The sequence below is a fragment of the Simochromis diagramma genome, unplaced genomic scaffold (assembly GCF_900408965.1).
Source record: "Simochromis diagramma unplaced genomic scaffold, fSimDia1.1 OVJJ01000284.1, whole genome shotgun sequence".
NCBI classification, from domain to species: Eukaryota; Metazoa; Chordata; class Actinopteri; order Cichliformes; family Cichlidae; genus Simochromis; species Simochromis diagramma.
In genome coordinates this window covers 1,735,843-1,753,919 of record NW_024386871.1, presented here as the reverse complement: position 1 = coordinate 1,753,919, position 18,077 = coordinate 1,735,843, and the positions used below count along the sequence as shown (strand labels likewise).

At 40.6% G+C, this 18,077-nt stretch overlaps 1 protein-coding gene and 1 non-coding gene across 5 annotated transcripts; both read right to left on the bottom strand.

Moving 5' to 3' along the window:
- Positions 1 to 1,011: 1,011 nt before the first annotated feature.
- LOC120733408 (ubiquitin-associated protein 2-like) lies at positions 1,012 to 18,015 on the bottom strand. 4 transcript variants are annotated; one of them, XM_040031572.1, is made up of 30 exons: positions 17,918 to 18,015; positions 16,007 to 16,144; positions 15,704 to 15,781; positions 15,460 to 15,570; positions 15,152 to 15,308; positions 14,893 to 14,970; positions 13,787 to 13,850; positions 13,428 to 13,516; positions 13,217 to 13,269; positions 12,973 to 13,037; positions 12,565 to 12,796; positions 12,218 to 12,473; positions 11,927 to 12,064; positions 11,572 to 11,708; positions 10,618 to 10,850; positions 9,912 to 10,149; positions 9,753 to 9,792; positions 9,350 to 9,476; positions 9,083 to 9,155; positions 8,754 to 8,973; positions 8,449 to 8,540; positions 8,047 to 8,097; positions 7,781 to 7,859; positions 7,151 to 7,345; positions 6,884 to 7,054; positions 6,207 to 6,311; positions 6,070 to 6,102; positions 5,636 to 5,709; positions 4,450 to 4,641; positions 1,012 to 1,867 (listed from the first exon to the last, which is right to left on the bottom strand). In XM_040031572.1, exons 2-30 carry the CDS (start codon positions 16,100 to 16,102, stop codon positions 1,772 to 1,774), a joined length of 3,573 nt encoding a protein of 1,190 aa, XP_039887506.1. In that variant the 5' UTR covers positions 16,103 to 16,144; positions 17,918 to 18,015; the 3' UTR covers positions 1,012 to 1,771. The 4 variants fall into 4 exon arrangements, with proteins under 4 accessions (XP_039887506.1, XP_039887507.1, XP_039887508.1 ...); XM_040031573.1 differs by having other exon boundaries at positions 9,098 to 9,155; XM_040031574.1 differs by lacking the exon at positions 6,070 to 6,102.
- On the bottom strand, positions 9,239 to 9,316 carry LOC120733486. The gene has a single exon (XR_005695838.1). It is a non-coding gene; the product is annotated as a small nucleolar RNA SNORD121A (small nucleolar RNA).
- Positions 18,016 to 18,077: the final 62 nt, after the last annotated feature.

The window sequence follows — 18,077 nt, the reverse complement described above, 5'->3', positions numbered from 1 at the left end:
CAGCCACTTGAAATAAAAGGCCCTGTCATAGAACAAGGATGAGATTAATACACTTTTAAACGTGCATAAGTTTAGCTTTCATTAACATCACAAACTTGGCATTTTATGGGAAAAGGAAAAAAAGAGTGCTATGATGGATTCACTGTAATCAGAGCCACCTGTGTCTTGCTCAAGCTGGGCCACCATATGGCCAACTGGCTTAAAAGACTATTGCAGAGAACAGTTACACTGACCAGATTACAGAAAATACTAAACTTGCAGGTCAGGGACCTACTCTGCTCTGAATCTCATGCGAGTTTAGAAATGGAAAGAAAATATTTTTTCTCGGACTTGAACTGAGGATGGTTTTATCATTTAACATTGTAGCATACAGGTATAAATTAGATCAAAATAGGACAGCAGTAGTTCTGGTACTCAGAACTGAACCACAGCAGATGGCTCTGGAGGTTCAATTTGGCCCAGATTTTACACCTCATGCCTTCTTAATGGAATCTAATTTATCTGAGCTTGGGACAGCCTGAGAGAGTTTGTGTCTTAGTCTAATTACTACACCATGGAGCCATCTTCATTAACAGTCAGTCACTGTCAGTGGGTGGCACAAAGAACAAGAGCAGATTATTTAACAATAGTGATCAAATATTCCCAGCTGGGGAAAATATGCAATCTCCACATAGAAAGCCTCCAGTCTGCAGGGGGATTGACACCCTGGAGCGTCTCACTGTGAGGCAACAGTGCACACCACTGTGCTGCCAAAAATGACCAGTTTATCACTGGTAACTTGTGTTTTAAGGCCTTTTTGTACTCTTATGTTAAAAAATATTTAGCCGTTTGCCTACACATTTGTTCATGATTTATGTAGTGAAATAGACATTCATCCGAAACAAATAAATCCCAGTAAATACAAGTAAATATGTTAAAACACTGAAAATGAGTCTGAAGACATGGGTCAGTCAAGGAAAACCCACTTGATTAACTTGTGTAAATGTACATGCATATAAAACAAGGAGTCAGTTACCAACTGCTCAGAACTTTATTTCGAGAAAATGAGGGTTAAAATTAAATAAAAATATAAAATTTAGATGGGCAGGTCTTTCTTTAAAGAAAGTGACCCCGGGAGAGTAGGCGGCTCTCCAGAGGAGAGGGAGAGAAGAAAGAGGGAAAAGACAGGAAGCTACAAAATGAAGCTCAGAGGGACGAGCCCGGCCATTCAGGAAGTCATGTATAAAAAGAAAAAAAGAGGAGACAGATGCAGTTAGTTATTATAAACCCCACCCCCATCTGAAGTGTCCTCAAATGCAATCAGTGCTATAGCTCTCTCCTTTTCCTTTTTCTGGTTTCTTCCAGGAAGTTTTGGGTCGTTTTTCTTCTTCACTCACTCTCTCACTAACATCTCATTTTGTCTCAATGTAACATCTTTTCCTGCAGTTTTGAAAAAAGTAAACAAAAAGTCCTTCAAAAATAAAATGCAGAAACCACATTTCATGTTCTACTATTACATATACAGTATATATATATATATTTATATATAAATACATAAATATCTTACATGTACAACCAATTTTGAAAAGGGGGGGGAAGAGAGAACCCAAAAGACTTAAGAGGACTTGGAGGTGGGGGGAGCAGGGCAACGAAGCCCATGGTTGCTCATTGTGAGGGTAGTGTGTTTGTTTTTCTGTTTTAGCTTTACACACGCAGCCTTTCAGGGAGACGAGGAGAAAAAAAACAACAATAAACAAAAAAAAACAAAAAAAAAAACATATGGAAGCATTCCTCAGTTTGTCCAGTATGCAGAGCTGTTATAGCTGGACTTGCTGCCTTGGGTTTTCTGCTGCATGCTGCTGGACTGACTGCGCTGACCAGGACCGCCCTATGAAGAAAAAGAAGTCCATTCAGTGGATGTGTTTAATTTGTGTAATTTCAAAGTGCTTATATTATTCATTTTAGTCAGCCCTATTCTATTGAACTTATCACACAAGAGGGTGTAGATTCTAAATATACAACAACAGTGGAGAAAACCAGGAATTATCAAGGAGAACTTTTCAGTGATGATCGATAGTGACAGGCCAAATAAAATCCTTAAAACTGCAGGAACGATTCTGTCTCTCGATGCGCACAAAGCATTCGACAGGGTTTCCTGGCAATACTTGGCCCATACACTTGAAAGAGTCAAATTTGGGCCAAACTTAATTAAGTGGATACAGATTCTTTACTCCAACCCAATGGCGGCTGTACGGGTAAATGGAACAATATCAGCCAGATTTCCACTGGAACGTGGGTGTAGACAAGGTTGCCCACTGTCGCCCCTGCTGTTCGATATAAGTATTGACGCTTTGGCGCAGCTGATTAGAGATGAACATGAAATTCAGGGCCTTACAATTAATGGAGAACAGCATAAATTGTCCATCTATGCAGACGATGTACTTTTATACATTTCAAATCCTGCAGTCAGTGTACCTCATTTAAAAGAAATTATTAGTACATACGGTTACCTCTCTGGTTACAAAGTTAATATTGACAAAACATTGGCAATGGATATAGGAGGAAACATTTCATCTGGCTTTAAATGGCCAAACGAAGGTATCAAGTATTTAGGAATTCAAATTCCTCACTTATTATCAGACTTGTTTAAAAGTAAATTATGTAAATTATGTCCTGCCTCTGTCTTTCTTGGGTCGGATTGAGAGTATACGTATGAATGTATTGCCAAGACTTCTATACCTTTTTCAAATGCTGCCTATAAACATTCCCAACTCTACATTTGATAATTTAGATAAACTTTTTTCCAAATTTATATGGCAAGGCAAACGCCCAAGGATCAAGTTCCAAACATTAAAACTGTCAAAACTGCAGGGGGGGTTGGCTGTTCCAAATCTGAAATATTATTTCTGGGCAGCTCAGATGAGTCCCCTGACTGTATGGGTGCGGGATCTGTCTGAAACTCAGTGGCTAAACATTGAGAAGACAATATGCGAAAGACCATTGGAATCCCTGTTTTTTTCTAACATTTCAATTAAAAATGTGCATATGGGGGAATGGACGAGGGTCACTAAAGATTTGGCGTAGAATCAAACAATCATTCGGTCTTCCAAAAGAAATTTCAATTTTATCAAGCCTCTCCTCCCTGCAGGGTTTTTCTCCTATTGTGGAAGACTCTGGCTTCAGAGCATGGTCACATAACGGGCTTCATAAACTTTGTCATGGTGTGAGGAATGGGCACCTGAGCTCATTTGAACAATTGAGAGGTCAGCTTCAGCTTCCTTCTTCTGACTTTTTCAGATTTCTGCAGCTAAGAAGTTTTTTGACAAAGCATAAAGAATGGAGGCAAGTTTTGGAGCCCTCACCCATTGAGGAAATATTTCTAAAAATATTTCAAAGTAATTCCTCCCCAAAATTAATCAGCAATTTCGATAACGCATTTATGAGTTTCAGTACAAGTGCAACTTTGGATATTAAGGCAAGGTGGGAAGCTGAGACTGGCACTCAAATCTCAGAGGACGCCTGGGAAGAGGTGTTCGGTGAAGCCCATCTCGTGACTAACTCTGGGCTGTGGAGAGAATTCAAATGGAAGGTGGTCATGAGATATTTTAGAACCCCAGAGATAATGGCCAAAATGAAGCCTACAAATCCTGATACCTGCTGGCGAAATTGTGGTACTCATTTAGGAACCCATATCACAGATGCCCAAAAATCTGCTCATTTTGGAATGACATATTTAGAGTTCTCAATACAGTTTTCCAACAACCACTAACAAAAGACCAACAGTTAGCCATTTTAGGAGGATTACCAAATGGTTTTGCAGGAAACAATAAAAAGTATCTCTTAAGAATCTTGCTTACAGCATCACTAAAGTGTATTACTATTAAATGGCTGAATCTTGACCCACCTTCATATAATATGTGGATTGATAAAGTAAGAGAAATTTACCAGAAGGAGGAAATAACATATGCTCTGCGGATTCAGAGAGAATTGTTTACTCAGCTGGCAACCCATACATGCTTTACTGTTTCAATAACTTAGCATAGGTCTGTTTCGTTTCGTTCATTTATGGCTATTAAGATTGTCACATGTTCTTTAATATTACGTAAAGTTGTTTTTTTTTGGGGGGGGGTTTGCTTCCCAGTTTTGTGTTGTTTCCCCAATTGCAGTTCTTATTGTAATCTGTATTTCTGCACTGCGGTTCCAGTAACTGTCTTACTTGTGAACATTGCAATGTTGTAAATTATAATAAAAACTGAGTTTAAAAAAAACAAACTGCAGTAACACAGGTGCAGAATTTAATCAGATGTACACACTGAGTTCTTTTCTTATTTGATTAGCACGAAAAATATTTAGTAAGGGTACAGCAGCCTTTTTAATAGACGATAAACCAAAAGCAAAACTAAACTATACTAAAACCTCGAAGTTTAATGTATAAAAATATTTTTTTTCCCACTGGTTGTGGAGGGTTACCTGTCCGTCCTGTGTGAGGTGATGGTGCAGCAGCTGGGAGTGGGGCTGTTGGTGAGGAGGCAGAATGTGCAGGAAAGGTGCAGGGGCGTAGCCAGGCGCACCACCAGGGTTCAGGGGCCCCGTTCCTCCTAGTGCTGAAGGCAGGCTGAAGGGAGGTGGTGTCCCTGTGTGGAAGCCCTGCTTGTCAAATGACTACAAAAAAAAAAAAAAAAAAAAAAAAAAAAAAAAACGAGGACAAAAGATTCATTTATGTCTGGCAAAAACAATCTAATCCATAATCTTTCCATTTAATATTCTTCTGAAATTAAACAGTTCTTCATCCGAGCTTTATTTTAAAAAAATTTGACATTCAAACTGAAATGCTCACATTTCTACATTTTCATTTGACAAGCAGAATCATTTAAAGAGGACCTAACTGAGCTTGATTATGGTAAGATATGTAGCCAAAGTTTGTACTAACCAGATGAGTATATGGACTAAGGCATCAACTAAGTCAAAAGTTGAGACTTCAAGCTGCTCTGTATGTAAAGTTGCATGCAAACTCACAAACATAAGCTATGAGCAGTCACACGTTGTTAGCATGTGGCTGTTAGTGAGTTCTTCAATGAGTGAGGAAGCTAAAGAACACTACAGGGGAACCGTATCAAAGAGTTCAAGACAACAAACCTAACGAGACATTTTAATCAATTTCACCAAGCCAACGGTTTAAAGAAGCTAACAAAGTGAAAGCTATGCAGAACTCTGAGCCAACCACAAGCCAGCAGCCTCGGTATGAGCAAAGGATAAAAACAGTCATGTAGTGGGCTTTAAAATAGGGTGGAGAGTGGATGAACTGAGGAAATGAACTTAAGACAGTGTGATATACATGAACAGTCTGGAAATGTGAATCAGACAGCTCTTCCAATTCAAGAAAGAACTGTCAGAAAAACATTACCGAGCTCTTACTGGGTATAATCCATTACCTTTACAGCTTAGTATTTTCCTGTCATTAAATAGAAATGCTGGCATCCATCAATGAGGTTTTAACTGCCCCCCAGTAGGAAACATTTGGACAAATAACGTATTTTTACCAGTTAACTTTGCACCACACATTTAAATGATTAAACCTCTCTTAAAAAACGTCATACAAAACACATTGATTTAGATATATACAAACAGATCATGCTTAGACGTGTGGACCACACACCTGTGTTTTGCTGTAGATTGAACCTCCCATGTCAGGTACTCCACCACTAGTACCTGAACCTGACAATCCTGGTGCTGGAAAGAAATGAAAGAGGGGAAAAGACAATGTTGGGAATTCAGAGGGAAAGGAGGACAAAAACAGAAAAAGCAACAACAAATCAGTGGGAATGCATAAAAAAAACAAAAAACAAAAACAAAAACAAAAAACAAACAAAAAAACCAAAAAAAACAGCAGCTGTGTCACTTCAATGCTGATAAGCTTATCTTCTAAACTAAATGCCAGTTTCCACTGTTAGTAGGACACAGGCCAGCCAGGAGGAAGAAGCATAGTAAGTGAGGAGGAGCAGGGGCATGTTTCTCACTTCCGCGCCGCCCTTTAGCATGTACCCAGCCATTTGCACATGAAAGTACAATCACATGCTTGCATATACACACCTTTCTCCAGGACGCTCTCGACTGTAGAATCATCTGCAATTGTGAGTACACCCGTTTTTCCTCCTTGAAAAACGCCCACTAACTGTGTGTGTGTGTTTGTGTGTTGTTAGAGTGTGCACCATGTGTCGTGCATGTACCTTTCCCTGGACCGCTGCCTGCTGACTTGGCCTGTGACTGGGCAGTGCTTCCATACCCTGCCTTACTGTATTCCCCACCGTGGGCTTGAGACAGGTCATCAAAGGCTGAAGGGGGAGGAGGTAGAGTATAGAAGAACAGAGGAGGCAGAGCAAAGCAGAGGGGGGAGGGAGAGAGGATGAGGAGCAGATTTTGTGAAGGAGGAGGATGGGAAGGAAAAAGAGGGTGGAGGGGGCAGGAGAGAGAGAGAGGCAGTAAGGTAACCTGACTGAAATGGCAGCTGTCTATACTGAGCTGTGTCCAACTTTAGCAGGGGGTTTGAGCTATGCATGCAGCACAAGCAGAAAAAACAAACAAAAACAAAACAGGCCCAACTCTACACGCACATGCAGCATATGGTGTACATGTGTAAAGGTTTGGAAATTCAGTTCACTTTCCCCTCCCACTAGAGACACCTTGATTTAGTCTGACGTCTATTTTTACACTTGAGTCTCAAAATACACAAAAATAACTTTCCAGAAAGCCCACAATAATGCCATCTTTTAAGCTAATTAAGCTTCATAACTACATTTTGTGTTGCTGAGATATCAGTTTAGTTTACTAATGTATTACAACTACTATTACAATAATAATAGAAGTCTAACAAACCAGACAAAACCCTGTTTAGTCCAGGTCTTACCTGTGCCATATGCGTGCTGTCCATAACTTGGCTGATGCTGTTGGTGGTACTGATTGGAGGGGTTGGCCAGGCCCATTGCTGGCTGCTTGGCTGAGGCAGGAGGCACAAAGACAGTGGGGGCATACTGGAAAGCTGAGGGAACTCCAGGCATACCAGCATAATATGGCAGACCTGTGAAATGATGGAGGATGTCCAAATGGTTAATAGTGTAAAACCTTAAAATGACTGACATCGATGTGATTAAGCATGATTTTGTTTTTCCCTTACCAGTGTATCCATAGCCAGGAGGGAGAGGGGGGTTGAGGAAGGCCTGGTTCTGTGTCTGCTGACCCTGGCTCTGACCCTGCCCTTGTGTGCCTGTCTGCTGTGTCTGCTGGGGCTGTGACTGCACCCCAGCTGTAGACAGGGTGGTTGGAGGAGCTGGAGATGAAGAGTCATTCCTGCCAAACTTTGTTGCTTCACCTGAGCAGAGTCAGGAGAGACAGAAGAAAGGTAAGACAAAAGTGGAAATGAACCCTAAAGCCTCATTTCTACTCTTATAACAGGTACTCCAGCTTTCCACCGAACACAATTCCCCATCAGTAAAAACAGAGTTCTTAGATGACCACCCTTTAGGCAACAAATACACGAGGCTTTAAGGATATTGTTGGGCTGGTGTTCTTAGGAAATGTCCTTCATTTGCTTCAAGCCATAGCAAAGATTAAAAACACAGCTTAGAAAGAAAAAAAAACTAAGATGCCCCCCCTTAAAAAAACATAATAAAAATCACCTACAGGCAACAGAAAATTTCAGTTCAACATAATCTATAAAAAAAAAAAAAAAAAAAAAAAAAAAGTGCTTAACCAAAGTCATCAAGTCAAAATGATCAAGTGCAAAGGAGAATAAAATTTGATCTACCTGAATATGGGTTATTAGCAAGTCCATCTCTACCAGGCATAGCAGTTGTAGCACCAGGGAATGTTACACCATAGTAGTCCTGTCCAGAAAGAGGAAAATATTAATAATTAAAAAGACAAACAGCATTAACCTCCTAGGACCTGGCGTCCACATATGTGGACATCACTTTTTGGGTTGTCTAGATCAAAATACTCAGATATTTCTCATGTTAAAAAGCAACTAACATTAAGGCATTATTAAAAGGTTGAGTTAAGCAACAGACTCACCAAAGGAAGACGCGATTGCAGCATTTGCAAGTCCTCATATCCATATATCTGCTGTTGAAATTAGGACAATGGTTATTTAGCAGATGTCGGAGTCTCTAATAAACATCGCTTATGCCTACAAAGCCTTTTATCTTTACTAGCTGCTAATGAGTGTATTCAGTACATGATCAAAATCTTCCCAAATGACTAAAAACCTCTATATAGAATAAAAAGAAAATTAAATCCCTCTGTTCAGTTTCTGCACTTCTAGAAAAACCTGCATTTATTTATTTATTTATTTTTAAAGAGGACACCCAATTAATCTATCTTTAGTATCCATATTAAGTCTTTCCTTTCCCTTAAAAATGCATGGGATCAAGAGTAACACAAACAAGTAATTATATGATACAGTTAAATAGCTACCGGATATGCAGGGAGCAATCCACCAGGGCCCATGATGTACTGGTTGGCCAGGAGAGGTGGCACTCCTTGGGCCAAGTTGGGAGGAGCTTTACCTGGAGCAGACACCACAAAGGACATGTTATGCACTGAATAAACATAACCATTTACAGATAAGTACAGTCTCAGTTAAGTGTCCAAAACAGCCAGATTAAAATCATAATTCATAGTTAAAAAAAAAAAGAAAAAAGAAAAAAGAATCGAGTATGATATTTCAAAATATTTTAGTTTTAACGTCCATCGTGGTGTTATGGTAGTAAAGAGCATACCGGAGGTGGTGGTGAGCAGGGGTGCTGTGCGGCTGCCGGCAGCTGAGAGTGTGGCGTTTGTGCCATTTGGAATTAGTCCAGGTGCTCCAGATGGATGCAGACCATTGGTGGCAGAACTACTGACAACGGGGGGAGCTGAAGGATTGGGATTAACAACCTGGCTGGATGATGGCGAAGTAAAGGCATGGATGTTTCCGCTGCTACTCTCCTCGTTACTCGTCTGAAAGAATAAAAGCAGAGAACGCATTTTATTTTTGTTTGTTTGTTTGTAAACTCTGGAGCTTAGTTAAAATTTTGGATTAAAATAAAATTATAAAATCCAAACATACTAAGCATCTGTTTACCGTAAGGGAGGAAGTCGTAGAGAGGGTCGACCCAGATGAGTGCGTACTGCTTGTGTGACTACAAAGAGAATAAAGAGTCTGTCAGCCTGCTGAAATCTGATAAATCTGCAAAAGCACTTCAAATTGGATGTGTGATCAGGAAGCAGGGAGATTCAGTGAAAAATATGTCCACATTAAATGATTTAGATATGTGCTTGTAAGCATCATCATCTCCAGGCAAAAACATCAAAGTGCAGCCGAGCCGCTCCTTACCTGCTGAACGATGAGATGGATGTTGAGTGGGAAGCTGTAACTGCAGGAGAAGGGATGTGGTGGCCAGGGCCGCTGTCACTTGTCATAATGGGAGACTCAGTTTTCACTGTCCTAGATGATGCTGTGCCTGGTTTAAAATTAGAAAGATTAATCTGGGGCAAAATTTGGTCTATTTATCTGTTTTTTTTTTTAAGTTACTATATGAGAAGGAAAAGAATTGAACAGAATCAGGGTGAAAAAGAAAATGAGATGGGGTGGCTATAAAAACGGCATTTATCAAACCACAACTTGCGCTAAGAGGCATCTTTCCATTTCCTCCTCAGCATTAAGCAATCAATGTTCATTATACCAGACTTTATTGGCCATGTGAGTGCATTTTTACATTACTGACAATAGTACTTACCGTCTTGTGTGCTCTGTGTCTTCATACCAGTGTAGCCATTCTAAGAGAGAAAACGTTTCAAGACTTGGTTTCATCATTCAGCTTTCAGGCAAAAAACATTTAAGTAGTTGCCAAAATCTTTATTCTGTTTGAGACCTGAGAAAAAAGGTTTATACTCACCGTCAGAGGCCCACCAGGAGCCGATGGGATATCTTTGCTCTGTGAGAACCCAAGATGAGGGGGTAGGGACCTCGGGACGCTGCTCTCTACCCGGCTGACTGTGGTTGGGGCTGAAGAGGAGGGTGGCGCAGCAGCACTGGGGAGACCAAGGGAGGGTGTGGGCGTGGCACTAGGTAAGCCCAAAGAGGGTGAAGGGAAGTTGGGGTCCGTTACAGAAGATAAGCTGCTCATGTGTTCACTGTTTAAAGAACAAATAGAGATTTTGTGTTGGGGGAGACATAAAGTAGTATAGGGTCTCCAAAATTAAATAAATAACATTAAATAAATGTAAGTAAAGTTGCAAAGGGTTCCTGATGGAGTCATGAAAAAGCTCAAAAAAACAAAAAAAAAAAAAAAAAAAAACGGTTCAATTCAACATCAAGAACTTTCTTTGGACAATGAGACTTTTCTAAATCTGAGGTTTAACATTTTTTTAAAACCAAGTTTCCTGAATGTTTTTAGGGCTCTGGGCTACACTGCAAAACAAAAAGAGTTGTGGTCATTTTAGTCTCTGGAATTTAAAGTGTTGCGAATCACCCGGTTTGCCAGTATTATATCCACTAAAAGGGGAATTAAAAAAAGCAAAAAACAAAACAAAACATAAAAAACCCGCCACACATAACAAATACCTCACATAAACCAACATGCTTGCATGACAAACACATACCTCACAGCTCCTGGCTTAGAGAACAGGCTATTCTGAGGCGGCTGTGTGGGAATAGCAGTAGGAACTGGCATGGCTGGTGGGGCCTGAACAGGCGTGTGTTCCCTGGCCAACTCAGTTGGTACCATATCTGATGTTCCACTGCTAGCCTCAGACCCAAAGTCTAGAGCTCCAAACTGAACATTAAGACCAGACACATCTGCCGATCCCGGCATCTCCACTGCTGACGATGGAATCTAAAGACGACAGAAGGACGAGTAATCAGAACTGATCTAATTTTTGGATTTGGGGTAGGTTTCTGTTCTTTATTACAAAAAAAAATTGATTGTGAAAACATTTATTTTACCAACATTTTGTCAGTGTTCAATCTGAGTTAAAACAGTCCCATTAAAAAAAAAAAAAAAAAAAAAAGTAACTGAAGGTCAGGACACAATGTGATGCTGATTTGAGCATAAGCACCAGCTGCTGCTCACTCAAGAGCAGATGTAGTAAAAGGTGAACACGACCTCATGCTTGCAGCTTAGCGGTGGCTACTGTCCAAACAGTAACCAGAGAGGTGTGAAAAGTCATTATTTGTAACAACAAAGACACCGAGTTGAAAACAAAGCCAACAAAAGAACACATAAATAGCTGAATATTCTGGTCTACTGCTACTTCAAGACTAGCAGATAAACAAGCACCGGGAGTAGTCAAGTACGAGCAGTCTATTCTTTAAAAAAAAGTTTGCATACCTGTGTGTGTAGTAAGGGGAGCATAAGGCTGTGGAAACTACCTCATTAAGTCTGCTCATATAACTGGTTAACTAGCAGACCTGCTTTGTAAACCCCTTAAGAGGAGATAAATGACTGATTTTCGGTTTCTATCTCCTCTTAGAATGAATACAGCTCTTTTGTCATTTCTCGTTTACATTTTCTGCCAGATAAAAAGGTTCAAAGTCTAAATTTCAAAGAGGCTTACTTTTGAGGGAGGAGGCGCTCTGCGTCTCTGTGTCTTTATTTGGCGCTGAGGAGGCTCTGTGGTCAAAGGCTCCATGCCTGGCAGCTTCACTCCTGGAGAAGCGCTGTCTCTTACAGGAGGGACAGAGGACTCATGACCTGAATGAGAATAAAAGCACCATGACCATTCACCATGTCATTATAGTCACAACAACAATAGCACGGTATAGCAATAAAGCAACTGACTAACTCGACTTCCTGTTATGTATCTTTTTTGTAGGGGCACTACATATTTTACTGTCTCTCTACTCTATAGGTAGCAACAGCCTACAATCACACTTTTAGTGGTATAGGATAGTTCTATTTTGCAGGCCTACCTGGCGGTGTGGGGGCCTGTGGAGCATGTGCCTGGACAGGGCCCAAAGGCTCTGTGGTGGGAAGGATTGTGGACTGCTGTTGCCGTTGAGCCAGCTGGCTGAGCACCACTGATGGCTCTGGCTGAAGCTTCATCTCCGCTGAAGACAAAGGGAGACAAATATACATTCATTACCATGACTACAATACTGAAATTCACCATACCTCTGGGTTTTACTCCCTTCTTTAACAAATGCTTCCAAACCTAATAACATCTTTGTTTTGGATTCCTAACTACTCTGAGATAAACTTACAGTGTTGGGCAGTAACAGAGCCATTCTCCAGTCTTTGAGCCTTGTTGTCTGCAGAGGGAGAGGGGGCAGGAGCAGGAGTTTGCATTGGAGACTGCCCTTGGTCTTTGGAAATGCTGCTATTGCTGGTGGTGGCCAACATCTGACTGGTTCTTTGACCAAGCCGAGGCCCATTCAGCTGCTCTGATGTCCGGATGTCAGGGGCAGGTGCCTGCTTGGGTGCATTCAGTGACCCAAAACCAGAACCTAGGACTGAGGACTGACAGGGAGACAGAAGAAAAAGGCGATGAGGATATATCTAAATGTATATTGTATTAAGGTCTATAAATCTATAGAGTAGTTATGAATACCAGTGCAGCATGTGCGTAGGTGGTACTGCCAGAAGCTGCATGGGCATAGCTGTTGGCTGTGGCATGTGCGTAGCTGTGTGTTGCAGTGCGTCCATTGTGATGTGAATTGGTAAACACCAGGCTTTGGCCTAAATCCTCAGCTGAGGGGCCATCGACTATCGCCCCCAAATCGGAGTCCACAGAACTCCCTACACCCACTCCAGCCTTAGGAAGTATGCCAGCCAGGTCCACACTGGGAACAAGCAGGAAACAGGAGAGCACACAGAAAGTGGAGTGAAGAGTGAAAGTAGAAAGGTTTGGAAGGAGGAAAGAAGGAATAACAGTGTTGATTAAATAAAATGCCATTCTCCAAAATTAAACAATTTCTACGTGTTCTTTCAAGGTGCCAATGACTTATGAAGGGCTTACTTGTTTCCAGGTGTGATGTGATTTGTTGGGGCAGAAGAGGCAGTGAATACTTTGGTCTCAGATAACTGTGTGAAAGATGAAGATATTAATACAGCATTCAAAAACCTCCCAGAGCCACATCAAGTCACCCTTTAACAACAGGACTTAGTTAACTAACATCATTAGACAGCAACACTAGACTTTAAGCATAAACGCGCACATTTAAAGGGCTGTAATACACTTTCACTGAAAAGCAGTGCCTTACATCTTCATTCCAGTCTTCTGAACTCCAGTCTTCTGGGTTGCCTCCCCATGTCCCTATTTAAAACAGAAGCATAGCCAAATTAGTGTTTTTGTAATTTCTTGTGGCAATTCTGAAATAGTCGAAAACTAGACATTTGCTCAAATGTAGAAAGTGGACACTAAAAAGTATATATTGCAAGAAAAATCAGTGTATGCCTGACTATTTTCTTTACCAGCTTCCTCGGCAGCTTCGTTGCCATCTCCTTCCCATGCCTCCTGGCGAGCTCCAGCGTTAGCAGAGTAGTCAGCAGGATTGAAGGTTCTGGAGAAAAAAAAAAAAAGCAGCAGTGTGAAAAAGCAAAACAAACCCAAAAGAAGAAGAAGAAAAAAAAAAAAAAAAAAAAAAGAAAAAAAAAAAAACCTGAGCGAATTGAAAGACATCTGTTTTTACTGATAACGGTAGGCAGAACAAATTTTCAATCAAGGAGATTCAGAAACATATTTTTCCACACACACTTGTTTTTAAGATATGTGCTTGTAATCAACATCATCACCTCCTTTTGTAAAACTTTTACATGATGCATATTCTTACCCCATTCCCTGCGAAGAGAACCTGTTACCAACAGCTGCTCTTCCTCTGCCACGAACCCCTGCAACTGAAAATGCAGCAAAACAACCATATGAACAACACAACCAAGTCACTTAAGTCTAAATTCCTCATTAAGCATTTTTAAGAATATCAAGCCTTGGGACAAACGATTGTCAGTGACTTCTCAGCTAAGTTTCCCATTAGTGCATTGGAAAAGAATATGATTAGCAACAGATTCACTAAATTTTCATGTCAGGGCATGTGCACACCTCTGCAATCTAAAAACAATTTGTGTGGGGAGTGGTTACAGTGATCCATCATCAACTCAAAACAGGTTGTGGTGTTTCTGTCTGTTGACTTCATTTTAAGATTGTAGCTTCATTAAAATTTGTATCTGAATTTAAAAAGACAGGAGTAAGAGTTGTCAGCCATTTTATACACTTTTTAATAAGATATTGAATTGCAGACATGGACAGCTGAAGACAGGTGGCTCTTTTAAATCAACTGCCTATTGGGCATGCATAGTTGAATTGTAAAGTAAATTCTCCTCAGATGAGTCTGTGTGGTCACAACAAACATGCAGACCCTCACACTCACTGATTATGAAATTTACATCACTCGACTCTGAACAAACCCCGGTGGAGTTGCAGATACAGAAAGTATCATCAAGGCTGTAGCAGAACTACTAAAAAGCACGAGGAAATGTTTTGACTTAATGCTCTTAAATCAGCTGATAACCATCCACTTACAGTCACCATTTCCTGTAGGCTAAATCATTTATGGCACGTAAATGAGGCTCTGTTGCTGGTGTAGTACTTTCTCTTTCGCTTTATTGTTGCTGGAGGAGGAAATAAACTCCTCGCTGTGCATCTTTGGCCCTGTTCCATTTTTGCATTTTAGTGACTGTATGCATCAAACACCCATTCAAGCAAGCACATGGAATTGGTGGACTTAAATTTTGAAGCACAACAGACAAATACGATGCCGGTCACATCAGGGAACATGAACCTGGTAACTACAGTTAGCATTCTTTTCACGTCACCTTATAATCCAACTCTGCATTTGGATATGTTCAATAAATCTGACATGCGTTACTCTCCAATGCTTACCTCTACCGCGTCCCCTGCGTCCACGGTCTCCTCCTCTCTCACCAGGAGCCACATCAAATCCATTCTCCTCTGACCGACCTGAAATTTAACAAACAAAAAAAAAAAAAAAAAAAAAAAAAAAAAAAAAGATGACGAAAATGAGATGATGGAAAAGTCATAATTAACACTGAGCCAAAATAATGCCATTATCCTCGATGTGAAAGATTAAGTTTTTATCTTATCTTATTTATATAAGGCACACGACGTGTCTTTTTCTTACCCTCACGTCCTCGGCTGATGCCTCTGCCCCTTCTGGTGGACCCTCCACGCCCACGACTGGCCTCCCTCTCTCCCTTCTTCTCCCTGCTCTCCTTTATCTCTGAAGGTCCTCCTTCTTTCCCAAGGCTGCGCTTCTTTCCTACAGTCTCCCAAGAGGTCTGAGAGTTGAACAGAACATCATGATAGTGCTACAAAATGCATTTGTACTTCTACTTTTGCTTCATCATTTAGTCTCTCCCAAAACAGCAATAACCAAATCATATATAAAAAGCAAGCACAACACATGTTTTGGGGATGGAGCATGCTTACTGTGTCAGAGGTGCTCTCCAGCAGGAAATTGATGGCTCTGTTTACATCTTCATTGCAGTCATGGAGGGCTACCATACACTCATCTTGAGTCTTTCCAGTGACCTCAATCAGCTGTGAATGTCACAGCATAGGAAGAAAAAAAAAGAAGAAGAAGTAAACAAACACAATTAAGTTTTAAATCCAGGAAAATATATCCTGGTGACCCAGAAAATTTCTCTACGCACAAAATATGAACAAACATTACCTGTTTGACTTTGTCTTCAAAATCAGCATCGTTTTTGTCATAAATCACTTGGGCTAAACGAATCTGTTCTGCTGTGGCCTGGCAAACAAACAGAGCTTAATGAGAATCAAGAACTATCACCATCTGAATAGTACATTTAAATGTTTTTAAAAGCATTTGGATCCTTTATATATTTTAATGAAAAGTGGGTTAAAATCATTTAAAAGTGAAAAATTACGTTTAAGACTAAGAGATGTAATATTTTATTTAAGTTAAAAGACTATTTTGCTTAATAACTCTGTATTTACAATGACAATCACCCACCTGTATCTGCTTCTGTTGCTGTGTTGTTTGTGTGGTGGTAGGCAGCGTTTTGTCCCGAGTACCCCGGGCTTGATTGCTGACCAGTGAAGTCATCATATACAGTATATACAAAACAATGTATGTACAAAATAGAAAAATCTGAAAGACAAAGGACACAGAAGCAAAGGTGAAACGAAAGCCAGATGGTACGGCATCATTACCCCTTAGTAAGAAAACAATGATAAATAAATGTGCAGTATATATAATTTGAAACTCAAAGTCAATGATGCACATGAATATTTGGTTCTTGCACTATTGGATGTCTCTATTGCCCGCAACACAGCTGATTATGGTATCCTGAATGAGAGACTTAGAACTTGGGTGGGCATCTCTTTCTTGCTCTGGACCTTTTCAGATGCTTTTGCTAATTTTCAGTCCTTTTCTGCTGCTTTATCTTGTGGCATACCACCAAGGTTCCATCCTAGGGCCCAACTTGTTTCCCTTGTATATGCTGCCACTTGGACAGATCCTAGTTAAACTTGGACTACATCCATATTATGAAGCTCTTGGACATCTTCAGTTCTCCCAGCTTTCAAATACCTGGGTGTTACTTTTGCTTTACTTGCTTTTGCTTTAACTGTTGTATTTTATTTAGTAATATAAAGCACGTTGTCACTTTTTGCTCTTGAAAATCGTAATGTAAGTAAACTTTCCTTACTTACAGTGCTGATGCTGTACACTTAATATAAACAGACCGACTCACTAGTATACCATGTAAGACTATAACCCCCATCTGTCGCTCCCTACATCCCCGTTTAAATTTAGCCAGCCCAGAGGGGCCTGTTGGGTGTCAGCTTACAGCCCTGCCTTATTCTCCCACACAAAAACACTCAGTGCACCGCTATATTTTAATACTGGTATTAACATCTTTTATATATATATCAAAAATGTGCATAAAAGATAGGCAACAACAACAGAAATACAGGCTTTTTAAAAAGGCGAAAAACAAAAGCACAAACACAGCCTGAGTAGTATCGAACAAAGCAACTGGCTGTAGCTAATAATACAACCAAGTGACAATTTGTCAGGCAGCGTGGGTGCTTAAATAAAATCCACGGGAAAGCGTTATCTGGCAAAGCATTTGCGTGCGTCGTACATATACAGATAGAAGTGTTTATTTTTGCCTTAATTATACGTATTAAATATCAGAGTCACTCTTATTTGTGTGATAAACTCGACAGAAGCATGAACCACAGAGGCTAACGTTTATGTTAGGTCAAACTAGCTCACGATAGCAGCAGCCCGGCTAACTGCTAGTCTTTGTTCCGTGTGCGAGTAACACGCAAATTTCTTCGTTAAACTACCACAAGCCGTGTGTAGAGTATCAGTATCCTAACCTGTCTGCCAATATGTCTATTCTATGTACAGTCCGTCTGGGGTAGCAACCAAAAAATAAACAAACGTGACAAGCGCTGCCATGCTCCCCTTTGTGTAGCCCAACGAGCTAACATTAGTCACTTCATGGGAGATGTGGCTAACGTTAGCAACAAGCTAACAACTGAAACTAAAACGAGCTGCGTGGTTCGTTGACATTTCTAATTGTCCGTGTCCCTTAATTTATTTATAGGCACATAATTCGGGGCGAAAAGTTATTAAGATTTGTTTGGGCAGTAATCAGGAGCCAGAGACAGGCGGCATGCCGACTGCCCGGCGTGCGAACGGCCCGTCCGCATACAAAGCAGCACCGCTCAGCACGGATACAACGCAGTTAGTTAGACGACTAATAGCCGAATAAGACGAATAATGTTTTTGAACAGGCCCATCGAGTTCGTTAAAATAAACAAAAAATACACAATAAAATACCTGAACTCTCAAAACGACTTAATAATAAAAAAAATATTCAAACATAACAAATCTGAAGCTTTCGTTTACCTGCTAACACGCTTCGCTCAGCCAGCAGCAGCAGATGCTGTCACGTGACCTACCCCGCCGACACTCGGCGTTGTGAAACCAGCACAGCCAATCAAAACCCGCCAAGCCGGTCAGATGGCCAAGCACCACGCCCTTACGTACTCGTTCCTGTGTGTGAGCG

Excerpts from the sequence above, each read along its gene's own strand:
- LOC120733408 (XM_040031572.1), bottom strand. The coding sequence starts at position 16,102 with ATGATGACTTCACTGGTCAGCAATCAAGCCCGGGGTACTCGGGACAAA. Across the intron at positions 11,709-11,926 it reads ACAGGCCCCCACACCGCCAG|GTCATGAGTCCTCTGTCCCT; the intron begins GTAGGCCTGCAA and ends ATTCTCATTCAG. Across the intron at positions 8,098-8,448 it reads GATTGCTCCCTGCATATCCG|CAGATATATGGATATGAGGA; the intron begins GTAGCTATTTAA and ends TAATTTCAACAG.